Raw genomic sequence first — 18,366 nt, 5'->3', positions numbered from 1 at the left:
TGACAATGATCACACATGTTGAAATGGCTGACAGCTAGACTTTCTTTCTCATAGGACGTGTGGCATGATCAACTACATATGCATCGCGAAAATGAATGAAAATGAATGAACGTTAAGAACAAATCTTAACATTAAGTATATTTACGTCTTTGTTTAGAATTGTTTCAAGTCCAAAACATACTAGTGTTGAAACAAAGATTAATTCCCACTCATAAAAACATATCTGATAACTTTCTTTTTTACAATTTCTCAGCATTTTCCGCAATTCTTACATTATGCCTACCTATTCCAAGTCATTTGAACTCGGTTCAGCGTCTGAATACTTTATTACTATGAAGATATAATATAAACATCTTTTGCACCTATGTTATTAACGGACACAGTTTTATTTCAAAACCAGGACGTCGAATATAGAAATTGCGTTGCAATGATTTCACTCGGGTTCCACCTACAGATGCTGTCTTTGAGTACAAGAAGTGCAGAGGTTTATTGCCATAGAAGATTACGAACGCGCAGCAGGAGGTGATTATGTCGACAAGGGCCGAAATGTTCCGGGCTCAGAGGAATCTCTACATATCCGGTTTCGTTCTTCTGTTGGTTTTGTACGTTCTGCTGCTGATAGTCCTATGAATGGAATGACAAAGAATCTCCAGTAGAATGGACATAATGATCTATAGCAAACGTCCCAGACACATCCTGATTATGATGAGAACGTATGGACCTAGTTACAACAACAAAACACTGAAAGTTAAAGAGTGTGTGTGTGTGTCAAAAATCTATCATCTGTATCCGCAGCCCATTTTGTATTAACGGCACAGGGTATATTGGCAGAGAAAAAACAGATGATGAGTGACTGAGTAAGTATGGTTTTACGCCGCTTTTAGCAATATTCCAGCAATATCACGGCGGGGGACACCAGAAATGGGCTTCACACATTGTACCCATGTCGGGATAGAACCCGAGTCTTCGGCGTGACGAGCGAACGCTTTAACCACTATTCTACCCGATCGTCCCTGATGATGATGATGATGATGATGATGATGAAGAAGAAGAGATCAGTGAACTAAATACAATGTATGTACAAAACCCAAAACAGAAAACAGTCAAATTCTCTCTGTGACTTTGAAAAAATGCTCACTGTCACCATAATTAAGTGGGATCTGCAGACCTCTGTGAAGTATAGCTTGAGATATTTCAAAAACAGCAAACAGGAACAAATATTTCAGTTACATTGAGATATATAAGGTAAAGGTCATCAGTGTTTATTCAGATATCTCGCTAACAAACAACAAATTGGTCAAATGCTTCTCGTGACCCTGAAATTAATGTCAAATTTACTATTATCACCTAGTGTCTGCAAACACCCAAATGCAAGTTATACGAGAGGTAGAATCTGATTGGTCCATAGGAGAGGCATAGAAGGGACATAACTCGTAATAGCCACTTGTGGCGCTACGGTCGAGCCCAGGAATTCCAGCCTAGTTCAGCAAGGGTGGAAACTAGACTTTTTAAAGTCAGTTAACTCTCTTGCTTCGGGAAAATGCCTAGTCGTCTAACGCACCGCGATTCGCTGTGCAGAGTTGCGTCCCTTGGGCACGCCAGAAATCTATGATTGTTGGTTCGAATCCCGGTTCGCCCCGATTATGTTTCTAGGTTTGTCAGCACCATACCCGTGCTCGTGGGTTTCGCCGAAGTGGTAAACGTCTGAGACTTGCATCACTTCGAGCTTTCCTCCAAAATTAAGCTGACACGCCGTGGTATAACTGAAATACTGTTAAAAACAGCGTTAAACCCAACTCACTCACTCACTCTGTTTTTCAGCGTGAACAAACGTCTGGTGGTTCTTTTGATAAACAAGGCCCATATGACACAACACGAGGACAGATATCACAGATATCTAAACTGAGGAGGGCACCTGGTTGCTGTAAAGACGGGAGGCCATGCATAAATGTGTTTTGAAGGGCAGAGGAATATAGCTATACCAAGGAAGTCTGTCCATCCTCCTAAGGACATATTTTCTCTTGAAATTGGTGCGACCTATAACTTGAAAACTACTGCAGGGATTCTTTTCAAATTTAGGGAACAGTTTCCATGCTAACAGAAGAGGTGCAGGGCAAAGATTAATTTTCAGAAAGATATGATATTGTTCATGTAGTGAACTTAGAATTTGTTTATTCCAACATGTGTGCGACCTATAACTTTAAAACTACTGCATGGATTCTTTTCCAATTAGGGGTACAGTTTCTATACCAATAGGAGAGGTGCAGTGCGAAGGTTTTTTTCAATATTTGTATTTTCTGAAAAAATACAGCTTTATTATTTTGTTTACTTAGAATTTTGTTACTAAATCATTTGCGCAACCTATAACTTGAAAACTACTACATGGATTCTTTTCAAATTTAAGAATGATTACATACTAATAGAAACGCCGTGATGTAACTGGAATACTGTTAAAATCGGTGTTAAACCCAACTCACTCACACTAATAGAAGAGATGCAGTGCACAGATTGATTTTCACATGTGTATTTTCTGATAAAAATATTATGTTTTTCATGTTGTGAACATTAGTGCGTCCTACAACTTACAACTACTTCATGGATTCTTTTCCGATTGGGGGTACAGCAGTGAAAAGTTTGATTTTGATAAGTGGAGTTTCCGAGAAACTATTGCTGTTTTTATGTTTTGAACTAAGAAATATGTTGGTGTTGAAGTTGGACGTATCAGTGAGCCCTGCTCACTTTTTGTCTTGTCTTTATCATTTTTTAACATGTATATTTTATTTGACTCATGAATGGAATGTAATGGTGTTCATCCATCACATTCTCTACAGGTTAATTGATCAAATTACTGCTTCTAAATAAAATGTGTACTGCTAAAGAAATGAGGTGAGTTAATGATTTCTACGCTGTTGTCAGCAACACTCAATGGCTGACTAATTAATAGAGTCCCAGGTAGACCATTGGTTGATAACATGAGCAACATCCACGCTGTCAGATACGATGATACACAGCCAGGCAGGACATACATTGCAACCACCAGATCCTTATCGACTGGTCCCCTGTAGGAATTCTGGATTAGAACTGGTCCACAGGAACCTATGCTGGCAACCAAATGGAATGGGCAGGCGGGCTCGGTGACTTGGTTGATGGAGTGTCCTCGTTCCCTGACAGCGTGGATCATTGCTCTTAGTATCACTGGATTGTCTGGTCCAGGCTGGAATACTTACAGACCACCATCATATATAACGGGAATACAGATGAGTGCAGTAACCATGCCATTGTCTACCCTGTAAACCCCATTCTATTCTTTCCACGCTGTTCTTTGTTCTTTCACATGATATGTGTTAACCTTCAAGTTAAGCATTGACAATTCACTTCATTTTCCTCACAAGCTTTCAGATTCTAAAATTGTTGCTACTTAACATGATTAACCTTTGTTGATGTTTTCCGTGTACAAAAGAAAATGACAAAACATATTCATTTTTATCATTTATCAAATACAATGTATTATTTACATTCCTAATGTGCAATATATTTTTCAATTTATACATTATGTTACAAATAGGAATTAATTCTGATTAGCATGACATCATTAACAACATAATAAAATAACAGTGACAAAATAAAACACAATTATATCTGGAAAAACTCAACATTCCACTTGCTCAGCATAAAAGTAGATAAAAACTTTAATCAGGTATATTAAAAGAGTATAATTAATATTTTAATATCTTGCAGATCATGCTAAAAATAAAGAGGTAATAGTCTCTCTAGTAGAAAGAAATCAGATGATGAAGTAGCTGGTGGCATACTGGCCAATACATTTATGATTAAACCAAATCATGACACAAATACCATTTTATCCTTTGCAATGGCACAGCTCCCAAAACCTTATCACAAATTTGCACAATTAAATTTCGTACATTTTAATTCATAATTACAATCGGGGATTTCTTTGCATTGAAATACCATTTCCCAAATTGACAATTTGTATAATTTGGTCCAAGTACTTCGGTTTTCAAGTACTCTCACCAATACCAACCATTCAAACAATTATAAGAAGTGATACACAACGTGCCAATCTCATTAAAATCAGATCTTAGTTCTCGCTATCGCTAAACAAAGATCTGAGGACATCCCATTACGGGTCACATCAGACCCACCTTGTGCGAATTTTGACCGACCAATGGAAGGACTGACAATAAGTCGACATTAGCTAATCAGAAGGCAGCTTTCTCGTGCTTTACCGCACTAAATTCAAATTAGCGACTACGCTTCGAAACATATTTTGACAAATTCTCAATTAAAAAATTGAAACCTAAACAAAAGAACATTCTGGAATTGCAAATATATGGTCTAGATTGTATGGATTCAGTCGTTAAACTCGTAACTATCTTTCAGCATACCCTGTGTTCAAGTTTTCTAGGTTGCATTATTCCAAATCACATTCTGACTGTCATTTTCATGATCTGGTAAGCGACGCTCTGATTGGTCGGATGAATCGAAAGGTTGTTCTGACGTGACCCCTAATGGGATGTCCTCAGATCTTTGTTTAGCGGTAGCGAGAACTAAGGTCTGATTTTAATGAGACTGACAACGTGCCAAAGCCGTGTGATACAAAGTGATGTCAAGCATATTTCTCCACTAGCTAGATGAGTTGAGTTCAGTGATTAGTTCCTGAAAGTCTGTAACAAACCATGCGGCTCTGGACTTGACACTCTCTCGGACCACATTCCCTCCATAGCCAATGAAAGCATCCTGGAAACACAGGATCAAAGTGAGCGGGTGGATGACTGGTAATCATGACATTAATGAAACAAAGAGGTGTGTGGTTCCTTGCGTCCATTAATAAGGGATGAACCATGTGATATTCAGGGTGTGTGTGGGTGGGTTGCGTGGGGTGGAAAGGAAGGGGGGGGGGGGGGGGGGGGGGGGGGGGGAGGGTTGTTACACTATCTGGTTATAAAGGTGTTCAAACTATTTCCCAATTTTATTGAAAATTGCATTCAACAGCGTTAATATTAATCGAGTGATAACATGTCGGCAGATGACTCCAACTCCTATAGTCTACACCAACCACAAACCACAGATACATCATCAATGCCATACTCATACAAAGTCAGCAGTTATATGATTGTTGTCTTGCCATATATTGTCTTGCGATCAAAATGGCAGGACCGTGGGAGGCCTTCATGTTGCGAATGTAGCTACGGTTAACACATCACCTCATCCGTCTCTTGTCTAATATCTGTCCATCTGTATGACACTACTGGGGGATACGGATCATGGCATAAGAAAAATTAGCAGATTTGCGCGGTGGGATTTGCAACACACTCCCACATCTCTGATTGGCTCTAATAATCAGTATACCAGTCTCTTCCTTAATCACTTACCAGCCAATATGTTGTCTTTACTCCATCGGAAATGAACTCTGAATAAGGATTCCAGATCAAAAACACTCAAGAAAAAAAAGAAGTTTTCAAGGCTGTCTCCATCCTGTTTCACAAAACTTGTATTATTTTTCCTGACCGATTTGGAATCCTTATTCTTTGTTCACTTTTGATGAAACAAAGCTGATATCAAACAAGGAAAAGATAAGTGGATATGATAACTGCAGCTAGTTACAATAACTGATTGGTTGAACTCAAATGGTTATAGGTCAAACTGGTGCATATTAAAAGATAACCATTAATATACCAAACTGCTTCTCTTACCATGCTTAAAGTTATTACTATAATACATATATACAGCAAAAGCATTAATTGAAAAAAAGGAAACTAGAATATATTATTTCTGGTACATATTTACTTTTGGAAATAGGATATTATTGCATTCAAATGATGAGGGCATGGGTGGCCAAGTTTTCAAAGCCGCCTCAGTTTGCTGTGCATCCAGTTGCATGTTTGTGTTGCATGTTCGTGTTGCATGTTCATGCTGCATGTTCATGTTGCATGTTTGTGTTGCATGTTCGTGTTGCATGTTCGTGTTGCATGTTCGTGCTGCATGTTCGTGTTGCATGTTCGTGCTGCATGTTCGTGCTGCATGTTCGTGCTGCATGTTCGTGCTGCATGTTCCTGCTGCATGATCGTGTTGCATGTTCGCGCTGCATGTTCGCGTTGCATGTTCGTGTTGCATGTTCGTGTTGCATCCATTACCCATGCCACAGCCATACAATCAGGAGTTGAATTCAGGTTCACCTGATGATGTGTCTAGCTTTGTCAGCACCATACCTGTGGTTGTGTGTTTCACCAAAGCAGTAAATGCTTCCTTCCACATCACGCCATGACATAACAATGATAACTGCAGTACAGTTCAAACCAGTGTTAAACCCAACTCACTCCTCATCATGCTACAGCTAAGAAGACACTTACAGCAGGTGGTGCTGCCTCTAGATCCGTGGAGCCATCCCCGATCATCACCAGCTTGTTGTCTTTATGACAATCCTTGATGATCTGCATCACATGGGGCTTGCCGCCGGAGTCAGATGTTGGCTGGCTTTCATCAAATCCAGCGTACTCCCCTGTAGTAAGAATTTGGTAATAATGATAAACAAAGTAAATATGATTATATAAAACGTTAACACCAGATAATAATTAGTCTCTATTAACCACCAATACAGCATGAACAGATTCCATTTTCACAAAAGGCAAAACAGCAGTGAAAATTATATGAATGGATAACAAAAAAAGTGATGATACCAGGTGTTTGTGAAAAGAAACTTTAAAGGATTATAATTTACAAATTTAATATATCATGTACTGGTAATCCCCAGCCTAGTTATCTCTTACAACAAGCATGAGCCCCGTGAAGATCCGGGATAGAATAGGTCTCCTACAACCCATGCTTGGCGTAAGAGGCAACTATCCTTGTCGAAAGAGGCGACTAACAGGATTTATATGGTAGTGCTCACTTATTTGGTTGATGCATGTCATCGTATTCTAATTGCATGGTTCGATGAGCATGACATCGTCAATCACTGGATTGTCTGGTCCAGACTCGATTACGTACAGACCGCGGCCATATAGCTGGAGTGCTTAGTGTGGCGTTAAACAACAAACAAACAAATATGAGGTACCGAGGGCCTTGTCCACTTGACAATCAGATAGGGATGCACAACATGGCACAAAGGTATCTCAATAATAATTTCCAAAGGTAGAAGGCAAAGGTTCATGGTGTTTGAACCTCCCACCCCAAACCCTTCGTCCCAGCACTGCTCCGAATTCCCCCAGCTATGTTAATCCTGGAAAAGTCTCACCTGTATAGTAGAACTTGAGTTTGTTGGCATAGATATTTTCAGCAGGAATAGAAAGTAGATCAGCGGCAGGTTCAATGATGGACCGAAACCCCCCAGACACCAGGTACACAGTTCGACCCTTCTGTCTCAGTGCACGCACCAAGTCACTGAAAGTACCACAATAATTGTCATAAATAGATGTAAAAAACTCAAAACTTACAGTAATCTGTCAATATTATGTCCAAGCAAGCTTCTGAAATAACAAATCCAGAAATACATGAAACACCCATTTATGTTAGATAGATTTTACTGTTTTTGTTGATTTATGCTTGAATTTATTGACATCACATAGCTATGATTGATCTGTCTCCAAGATCTTAGAAAATACATTAAAGAGTCCAACTCAAGTCCAGTATGATTTGGCCTGAAGTTAAGCATTGTTCTAGGCTCCATTTGGATTGTTTTTTTTGTATTTACATACTTTTAAATAACATTTCTGGAAGTAAATGTTAATCTTAGCTGTTATATGGTGAACCAATTATCACATGATAACAGACTTTGACCAAAGAGATTGGACAAGTCTAGCTTTACTTTGTTTACAGTTTGTCTTATTTTAGTGCACTGTTGAAACAAGTTCCAAAGGGCACACTTTAATTCCAAAAGGCACACTTTAATTCCAAATGGCACACTTTAATTCCAAAGGGCACACTTTAATTCCAAATGGCACACTTTAATTCCAAAGGGCACACTTTAATTCTGATGAGCACACTTTAATTCCAAAGGGCACACCTAAACATCTGAGTGTCCTGTTGCACACATGAAAACGACTACATTTCTATTCCTAATGTAACCACAGGCTCTCTTACCTCATGCCATCACTAAGTTGAGGGGGATGGTTGGCTACAAAATCATTGAGCTGTTGTTTTGATGGTTTGACAATATTCAGCCTCTCACTCAGTGCCACACGGAATGACACGTCTCCTCCCATGGCCTTCCGTGTCCTACAACATTGTGATAAATAATCGATTTTGAAAGAGTTGTTAACGTCCTTTTAAGATTATTGCACTTACTTAGTGACATGCATGTGTGTGTATGATTGAATGCTTTGCAGTTTATTATGGTTACCCCACGCGGACACAGAATACTGACTTCAACCGACCAGTCCTTGTTTTATCATCTTAACGCCAAGGACCAGGCAGGGAAACAACAAGTACCATCTTTTTGAACAAAGTCACTTGCCCAAGGATACGCCACATGAGTTACATGTGCTCCAGTGTGGGCTAGGACCAAAGCCCTAGAAACTCTCAGGAACTAAGCTGCCGAAACGTGGACGGCCATCCAGGGACTCTTGATTTGTGACCTAAGCACTGTGCACATGCCACCACAGAAACATTACAGTAAACATAAGGGTTAGGACAATGACAAATTGGGAAAAAAAAAATCTGTTCATGCTGATATGGCAAATCTAAGAAAATAGGAAGTTGTCAGTGTCAATTTTTGGTGTCAAAAGCCTGCATTGTAAGGTGAGGTAAATATGTATTGAACATGTTAAAAAATACTGTAAATCGTGAAATAAATACGTTTTTAAAAGAATGCAACCACTTGCGCCTGGCCAAAAATGTGACTCAATATGAATGCCACGACCCCCTCCTCTCAAGCGTCAGTGGATTTATATCTAAAGGAAATGTCTGCTGTTAGGTTTATAGCAGAATCCTCACCTGTATCCAACCTTACCTTAATCTTATCACACACCAAATGGCACCGCTTATTAGCACTGAATAGAGTACTTCCGCTAAAACAATACATAGTGTTTTCCTAAGAACAACAGAAACTTTTTGTGTTGTGACTTGCAGGTTTGATCAGGGATAACATAAGTGAGTAGAACTCTTGTCTTGACCTCAGCAGTAACAATTCACAGGATATAATTAGTGTTTGAATGACATTGTTTATATACTTGTTACAAGTGCCGCTCAATAAACTGTGATGTAGAATACACAGTTGTTAGTTTTCAGCGTATGTCTAAGTTGGTATTTCTGCTATCCAAATTGTCTTACTGTTGATATAAATGCGATGTTTAAAAATGCGCGCATTTTTCGAATTTAATTCACTCTTGCGCTAATTTCACGATTTACAGTAATAAGGTGAAGAAATTTCAAAGAGGTACCATGCTGCTACTTTCTCCCCAACGCCACAAAATGCTGCCAGCTCATCAAGACCCTCATCTTTACATACGGTTGAGTCGACATCAAAACACACGATATCGGCCGTCCGCCATGTAGCTTTCACTTCCTCCTGGGACATTGTGTGCAGCTTCCTAGAACTAGAGTGAACGAAATACTTTGAACAACCTTTGAATAATAATAACTCTCTAAAAGCCAAGCTGCCAAATACGGCAACCCATCCAACTACTCACTGTGACTGACTTTGCTTAACCATGTGCCATGCCACCATGTAAACATATTATATCAGCTTGAGACACTGGTTCTGACAGAAAAAGAGATCGTAATAACGGCTGCGACCAGTTTGTTTGTTGTTTAATGCCGCAATTAACAATATTCCAGCTATATGACGGCAGTCTGTAAATAATCGAGTCAGGGCCAGACAGGTGCTTGATATCATGACCGTTGATCCATACAATTGGGATACGATGACATGCATCAACCAAGTCAGCGAGCCTAACCACCCGATCCCGTTTGTCGCAGAGTTGCCTACAGCAAGCATGGGTTGGTGAAGACCAATTCTACCCCGGATCTTCACGGAACTCAAGCGAAAGGTAATCATGAATTCGGTGTTGCAATCAACATGCGGACATCGCTGTGTAATATGCATACATTTGTCTTTCTGACAGATATTTTTGTTTGATATTCATGCCAAGATTAGTGAGTTTCATGATGTGTCCTGTTAGTCGCCTCTTATGACAAACATAGTTGCCTCTTACAGCAAGCATGGGTTGCTGAAGACCTATTCTCTACCCGGATCTACATGGGTCCTGTAACCAGTTGTCAGTTTTATGACTATGTGACACATATCTCAAAAGCAAGGTAATAACCATCATCATGAGTATCATGATCATAACAATGATCAGCAGCTGACATCAAGTGTACGAAGGACGGACCTACAGCTCTTGACTATGAGATGGATGTGATTCACTTTACCCTGAGAACAGCTTGACACAAACTAATTCCATTCAATGTTTCAACATGTTCAACTTGATGGAAAACGTGTCGAGGTACTTGAAGGAATGTTATGTTGTATTCTTAAACGGGTAGCCTTTTACATGTTTTAGAAAATAGTGAATGCATGTCCTTAAAAAAAATATATGCAAGGACAGGGTTGTACACAAACAGAAATGTTAACTATAAAGAAAAGTCTGATATATGCTTAAAAGGAGATAGGCTTTGCGGTGGCCTTATGTCATGAGAAAATCATCTTCCCGAGGCAAGAGAGTTAACTGACTTTAAAAGTCCAGTTTCCACCATTGACGAACTAGACTGGAATTCCTGGGCTCGATCGTAGCGCCATCAGTGGCTATTACCAGTTATGTCCCTTCTGAACCTCTCCTATGGGCCAATCAGATTCCACCTCTCGTATCACTTGCGTTTGCTTCACACAAAATGGTGGCGCCCAGTCAGGACGATCTGATCGATAATCAAGTTCTATATCGTGATAAAACCGGTCTTACATCGCGAAATGCATCAAATCACGTGAGCACTTTGATTTAAAACATGAAAAGATTTGGAAAATATCTGCTGACGAGTTGGCGGTTTACAAGCTTTGCAAATCCTGCAATCGACCCAAATCTGCACAACAGTTTACAAACCGGATTTCGATTTCGGTGCGCGATTTTGATTGGACTATGCATAGACTCATTAGTCCTGCCAAAATGTAACTCCATAATACCAGCCTAGTTCGGCAAGGGTGGAAACTGGACTTTTAAAGTCAGTTAACTCTCTTGCCTCGGGAAGATGTGAGAAAATCTGATTTTTATTTCCCCATTGCAGGCACAATATATAATGACATGGGCCGTAACGCTGGCAACTGCGTATTCACAATATTGAAATATGTAGCAAAGTATGTAACTCTGGAAAAACATAATTTACGGCACCAATTTTCTAACTCAGTCTTGACAAGTGTCTCTTAGATAAGCACACAAACTTTCATTCATGTAACTTTAGCAGATTCTTTGAAAACCCCATTTCACGCAGTATGCACTATGTTTAAAAACAGAGTGAGGGCCATAACTCTTGACTAACGGCGTCAATTTCCAAACTCATTTTAGATCATGACCAGTAACATCAGTGGGTAAAATTTCATTTCTCTAACTTATCTTTGTGAAGGGGAATACATATATAGTGTGTCCCTCATGAAGATCAGAAACATTCATCGAATTCTTGACAAGAAACATAAAGTCAATGTAATTAACATAATTATCAAATCTTACAGTACAGTACACAACTTCATTTTATTACTTTACAGGACCCTCATATTGCCTGTAAACACATGAAATCAAATTTAGGGAGTCCCCTGGACAATTTATGTTGTTAATGTTTCACTGAATATAACAAATAATACATCAACTACTGACTTATTATTGTATTCGTGAATTAATATTCGTATTCATTACCCTATATTCGTGATACGAATCATATTCACCTCATGGGTTATTCATTGCAGCCCTAATGTTTATCATTTTCACACATATTTCGTCGTCATTTGGTAGAATGTGCAATTCTCAATACCTGGAATGTTAATAGCATGTTGTGTATATCACAACCAATTGATCTTAGCAAATGTAACTCAACCACTGCTTGGGCCACTGACATGTTAAACAAAGTCTGCATGACAATCATGACAACTGGCATGAATCAATATTCCACTGTGTTTAGGATAATATGCATCACTGTTAACCATGTAAACATGGTTAATATATGTCAGTTATCATTAACTCATAATCTGGAAAATTACCAAGATTGAATAACAGTATCAATAAAGAATTTAAGAAGATATTGCCATACCCTGGAAAAGATGTTTGTGGTGAGTTTGGAGTACTGGAGTAATTTACAGCCATATCATTTCCAAGCGCATGGTTTAAATGGTTCCCATCATGATGAAGAGAACTGACCATCATTTGGAACATGTTCATCTCATGTTTCCTCTCCATCTCTCTGTGCCTACTATCAAGCTCTTGTCTCTGCAGCTCAAAATTCAGATGCTGCTGATGTTGTTTCTCATGGGTTGATAGGAAGCGATCTTGCATGTCTTTCTGAATTTGAGATACTTTGTTCAACATCATATCAAACGTCTGCTCGAGTCGAGCTCTTTTTCGTCCCCCTCCTCCTCCTCCTCTCCGCCACCCATGTCCGCGGCCCATAAAGGGATGATGATGGTGCATCATTCCAAAACCTCTATCAAACCCAGATCCTCCTCTCATACATTCTGCCCGTCTACTCATTGCCATTCGAGCAGCATTAAGTGGCCCTGTGTTCATTTGCTGCCAAAATGAGGCAGGATCATCTTTAGGTACACTGTCTGTTTTATTTGATTTGGGAAATCTGCTAGGTCCTCCATGCATAAACATATTACTGTAGCTACCGGCTCCTCCACTGTCATGCATTGGACCTGCTGTCTGTTGTGTTGCACTAGGTGTCGGTTGAGCCTCACTATACTGCGAAGACATTTCTTCGTGTAGGTAATCATCATCAGATAAATCACCTTTCACATAATCATATTCACTGTCTGACTCAGAATCACTCAAGATCATGCTGTTATTGTCATTGCTTACAACACTTGGACTGAATCTGGATTTGTCGTATTCTTGAGGATAGTAATGTGATCCATGTCCATTGGCGTGATCACCATGGTGCGAATGTGGGCGTGGTTGATGAGGCACGTGCTGTGGGTACCCATCCCCACCTTCCTCTACGCTGTCCCCCAACACAGACCGAAGAATGTCAAAGAATTTAAAACTATTTTTCCTGTAGCCCTTTTTCTCTCTTATTCGTCTGTATTTGAATTTAAGTTTCTTGATTTTATCTCGACAACTTATTGCTGATCGATTGATTCCCATTGAGGAAAGTTGAGAAGAAATTTTCTCGTAGACTGGCAAGTTTTGATGCATGTTACCCAGTTCATTTTGAATATCCTTCTTCGACCAAATATTCAGTAAACTCTCAATTTCGTGGTTCTGCCAGTTGGCGGTTTCCGATAAATCAACACTCGTCATCTTCCCTGTTATTAATCACAACGTGGAAGAGAAACAAACATCTTTACAAGTAAACACACTAGCGTCTGCACTTCCGGGGCTAAAAGCTTTCTGCGCATATGCATCATGCAGATACTCTAAACTGGTTCCACTGTTCGTACGCGACTGATTTAAGTAGACGGGGCCCAGTCAACAAATACTCCTGACAGGGTTTTGTGGAAACACGTTTGTAACGCCGAAGAAACCGGTTTCAGAATATGTATTGATGTCCACGTCTTCAAACGTGTTTAAGAAAATAGATATCAACTAAGTTGTCAGTCGGTTTTGATGTGATGTGCATGCATACTATGGTAAACAAACATACGTCATAATAGTATATTTGTGATTCTCACTCACTCAATCAGCTCTGTCCCACAAGGCCCGCTAACTGTTGAATAAGAGATCACGTGATGTACCGCATGACCTTATACATAACAAGGTCACACCTGTGGGAAACTTTTATGAAATGGAGATTGTAAGTGTGCTTTACAGTAGGTCATTTAGACCCAGTACCGAGCCTATATCAATTCATGACACTGCAATAATATGCAAAATGGCATTTATTTTTTTCTGGTATTTTATGACATGTCGGACATAAGTGAGTGAGTAAGAATGTTTTTACGCCGCTTTTAGCAATATTCCAGCAATATCACGACGGAGCACACCAGAAAGGGGCTTCACACACTTTATCCATGTGGGGAATCGAACCCGGGTCTTCGACGTGACGAGCGAACGCTTTACCCACTTGACTACCCCACCTCCCCTGTCAGCCATTATCTCAGTAGACCGCCTCCGTGGTCTAGTGGTAGATCGTCCGCCCGGAGAGCGAAAGGTCCTGGGTTCGATCCCCGGCCGCGTCATACCCTTTTCGACAAGTATGGGTTGGTGAAGACCTATTGAACCCCGGATCTTCACGGGGCTCAAGCGAAACGTAATGATGAATACAGTATTGCAATGAACATGCGGACATCTCTATGTAATCTGCATTGAATTGTCTTTCTGACAGATATTTTTGTTTGATATTCATGCCAAGATTAGTGAGTTACATGTTGTGTTCTCACTTCATGGTCAAGTTGACTTAACCTTGAATTTAATGCTCATTTATCTTTTGACAGCCTCCGTACGTAGTCTAGTGGTAGAGCGTCCGCCCGGAGAGCGGAAGGTCCGAGGTTTGATCCCCGACCGCGTCATAACAAAAGACGATAAAAGATGGTACTTGTTGTTACCCTGTCTGGCGCTTGGTATTAAGGGACTAAAACAAGGACTGGTCAGCTCGGAGTCAGTATACTGTGTCTGAGTGGGGTACTCATGTTAAACTGTGGCATGGTATCTCAATGGGCTAGCACTATAAATCGGCATCAGTCCGGACTTGTACAAGCAGCCACATATACACACGCGTGCACTGCATGTCGCAATACAAGGGCAATAATCTTGGACGCAGGAAAATGAAGGAAAATGAAGAAAGTCTCTCGGATCATTTTTATTATATTTTTTAACTATAATTTAACAACCGCTTTTCATCTGTAAAATAAGGTCATTTCAGAGACTAGATGTTAGTCTAGGGGAGAGATAGTAGGGGCAGTAGATATTCCTGTCACACCCACTTTCAGTGGCATGTCAATGATGGGTGATAGCAATCTGTATGTGTTGTGAATTTCCAAGCAATTATAGCTCTGCAGATTTGTTTATTTAGTCTCTGAAAATGAAGAAAGTCTGTGGGCTCCCTTTTATTATATTTTTTAACTATAATTTAACAACTATTTTTTTCAGAGACTAGATGTTAGTCTAAAACTAAGCCATGCGATACATGATATAACTGATCAATGTAACTATCGCGAGGAAATACAGAATATATAATATATACGCCGTTTCGGGGGTGTGTTCGTGTATGTATGTGTGTGCATGCGTGCGTGCGTGCGTGCGTGTGTGTGTGTGCAGGAATGCGCAACCGGGATCATACGGCGACCAGAGTGCACAACTGGGCCATGCAGATGCACCCTTGCGATTGGATATAGTATCAAAAATTAATACGGAGACATGTGCTGAAGCTAACACTTCTACATCGAATACAGTTAGCCTTATTCATTCATAAGGGGCGGTCGGGTAGCCTAGTGGTTAAAGCGTTAGCTCGTCGCGCCGAAGACCCGGGTTCAATTCCCGACATGGGTACAATGTGTGAAGCCCATTTCTGGTGTCCCCCGCCGTGATATTGCTGGAATATTGCTAAAAGCGGCGTAAAACCATACTCACTCACTATTCATACATATGGTTCAGAATATCCCTATTTCTAGCCAAATTAAAAATGTCCAATCTAAATGCATATGAACTTCAAATATTATCAATATATAATTATATAATTATTATCAAAATATAATTATATAATGTTGTATTTTGCAAGAAGAATGGAGTGACTCACAGATTTAATGATGGTCTATATCATTGTGTTGTCAAACTGTTTAGGTTTATTGTATTCTATGGAATTCTACCAGCTGTTTCACGTGTCGATTTATATATACAGCTGATAGCAAACGGATAATGGGGTATCCAGTATCCGCTGCCATGGCAACGAATGCACTTAAAACAAAGGTTGTATATGTATATTGATCCACAAGAATACGCAGCTGTACAACAAAATATTGATTAACGTCAATAACCTTACATTTAGATTGTCGAGAGCCGCGGTGGGGTCCGACAGTCAACTCATGACCTTCTCAATGCCACGGGTCGTTATGTTGGGTCAGGTCTTGTCTGTCGGGCGCCATAGCATCTCAGACTAACATTAAGTCCCAGAAATAAACTTATCTTATTTAAAAATATGTTTCTATTACAAAAAATCAAATCCAAATGAATCCCAGAACAATGCTTAATTTTGAAACGAGCCAAATTTTTCTAGACTTGAGTTGGAGTCCTTTTCTAATTTATTCTCAAGGGTCTGAGGTACAAATAGCGGTCTGTGATCTCGATACCAAGACTATATCCAGGGAGACTTTACAAAGTCTGCTTTTCACTTTATTCACATTTCAAGTTTTTTTAGCAGTTGGCGCATTCCTAAACCAAGTTTTTCAAAAAGTTGGCCAAAGATGTAAAATACTCACAGTTCAACTATACGTGTTGTATGCAAGCGGCCCACACTCCTTGATCGTTAACGTGTATTTAATGTACATACTCGATTAATTTGGCTTGGCCTACACATGTGAACATGTATGCATCACCTAATTGCTGGCGATTAACGCCAACGGTGCGGTTACGCAAGCACACTCACTCACCATTGAAATAAACCAGTTTGGCGACAATAATTATTGCCGAGGACATAGTATATTATTAAGGGTCTAACCGTCTCTTAAAATAGTCCATGTCCCGAGGGCAGTTCGTGTGGCGATGACAATTGGTAGCAATTATACCCGTACAATGAAACATCATTGTATATTCGTGCCTTTTTCGTATTGTCAAGTACATGGAAAGAAAAGAGGTTATTTTATTCCCACGAATTATTGTTCGTTCCCTTAGAACAATAATCAAATTTAATTCAGACGAATAATGACATTGTGCCGTCGATATACACTTAATTCCGAATACACGGGGGAACCTGAAAAAACATGAAAAGGATTATTTCAATCACGTTTTGGTTTCCTAGACCATTATTTCGATTCCTTGATTAAAATAAAATCAGACAATATATTTTTTCTGTCTTTCAGTCAGTCAGTCAGTCAGTCTGTCTGTCTCTCTGGTCTCTGATTTCATATTTTATTTTTGCTTCTCATGGTAGAGGATGTTTCGGCGGGGCACATATTAATTAACGATGCATTTTGTTGTTTCTGAAAATATATAAGTTTCATCAAAGTGTACTCATGCCGAAGGGTTTTATACCGATACATTGAAACAATGTAACCAGTTTGGTTTATGGTGCCTGCTTTTCTAAAGTTATAACTTTCATTTCTAAATTTTCCCAAAATGAGTCGAACGTTTCAAAAAAATGTTTACGAGACCCTGCTCATCTGTACAAGTTAAAATGGATCGCCTCCGTGGTCTAGTGGTAGAGAGTCCGCCCGGGAGAGCGAAAGGTCCGGGGTTCGAACCCCGGGCGCGTCGACGTTAAAAGATGGTACTTGTTGTTACCCTGTCTGGTGCTTGCATTAAAGGGACACAACAAGGATGGCTCGGAGTCAGTTACTATTTTCCCAAAGGCCAGAAAATAAACAGAGCATATTCTGCTGTATTTTTTAAGAAACTGAGGGGTGAAATTAAGACTACGAGACGTTTTAAGCTGAGAATAGGACTTCTCTGCGATCAGGACAATGTGACAGTGCACTAATCAGTCATTGCCATTGCTACAATCCACGAGGGTGAACTCCTTCAGTACCAATCTTATTCGACCGCCACCGTGGTCTAGTGGTAGAGCGTTCGCCCGGAGAGCGGAAGGTCCCGGGGTTCGAACCCCGGCCGCGTCATACCAAAAGACGTTAATAGATGGTACTTGTTGTTACCCTGTCTGGTGCTCGGCATTAAAGGGACAAAACAAGGATGGCTCGGAGTCAGTATGGGGTATTCATGTTAAACTGTTGCTTAGTATCTCGCTATAAATCGGCATCAGTCCTGATCAGTACAAGTATATATCAACACACACATGTACGTCGCTATATGAGTGCAATACCTTTGGACGCGACCCCATATTTCACCCTCATCCATTTAAATTGAGTGAATAAGTACGGTTTTACGCCGCTTTCAGCAATATCAAGGCGGGGGACACCACAAACGGGCTTCACATATTGTACCCATGACAAACCATGTGAATTCGTAGTCACATTTTGAAAAAATACTATTTGAATTGAATGATAATAATTAATATGCTTATTATTATCAATATCATTGATACTTAGGGGAACATTGACAT

At 39.9% G+C, this 18,366-nt stretch overlaps 1 protein-coding gene across 1 annotated transcript; it reads right to left on the bottom strand.

Annotated features, from left to right (window-relative positions):
* Window positions 1-3,598: 3,598 nt before the first annotated feature.
* On the bottom strand, window positions 3,599-13,537 carry LOC139445077 (uncharacterized). The gene is made up of 6 exons (XM_071226158.1): window positions 12,250-13,537; window positions 9,399-9,554; window positions 8,101-8,235; window positions 7,256-7,401; window positions 6,372-6,520; window positions 3,599-4,758 (listed from the first exon to the last, which is right to left on the bottom strand). The coding sequence occupies exons 1-6, from the start codon at window positions 13,455-13,457 to the stop codon at window positions 4,645-4,647; spliced, it is 1,908 nt and encodes a 635-aa protein (XP_071082259.1). The 5' UTR covers window positions 13,458-13,537; the 3' UTR covers window positions 3,599-4,644.
* Between the last annotated feature and the right edge of the window lie 4,829 nt (window positions 13,538-18,366).

This window comes from Haliotis cracherodii, unplaced genomic scaffold (assembly GCF_022045235.1).
Source record: "Haliotis cracherodii isolate W230 unplaced genomic scaffold, xgHalCrac1.p SCAF_6, whole genome shotgun sequence".
In the NCBI taxonomy this organism is placed as follows: Eukaryota; Metazoa; Mollusca; class Gastropoda; order Lepetellida; family Haliotidae; genus Haliotis; species Haliotis cracherodii.
This window is presented reverse-complemented; position numbering and strand designations above follow the sequence as displayed.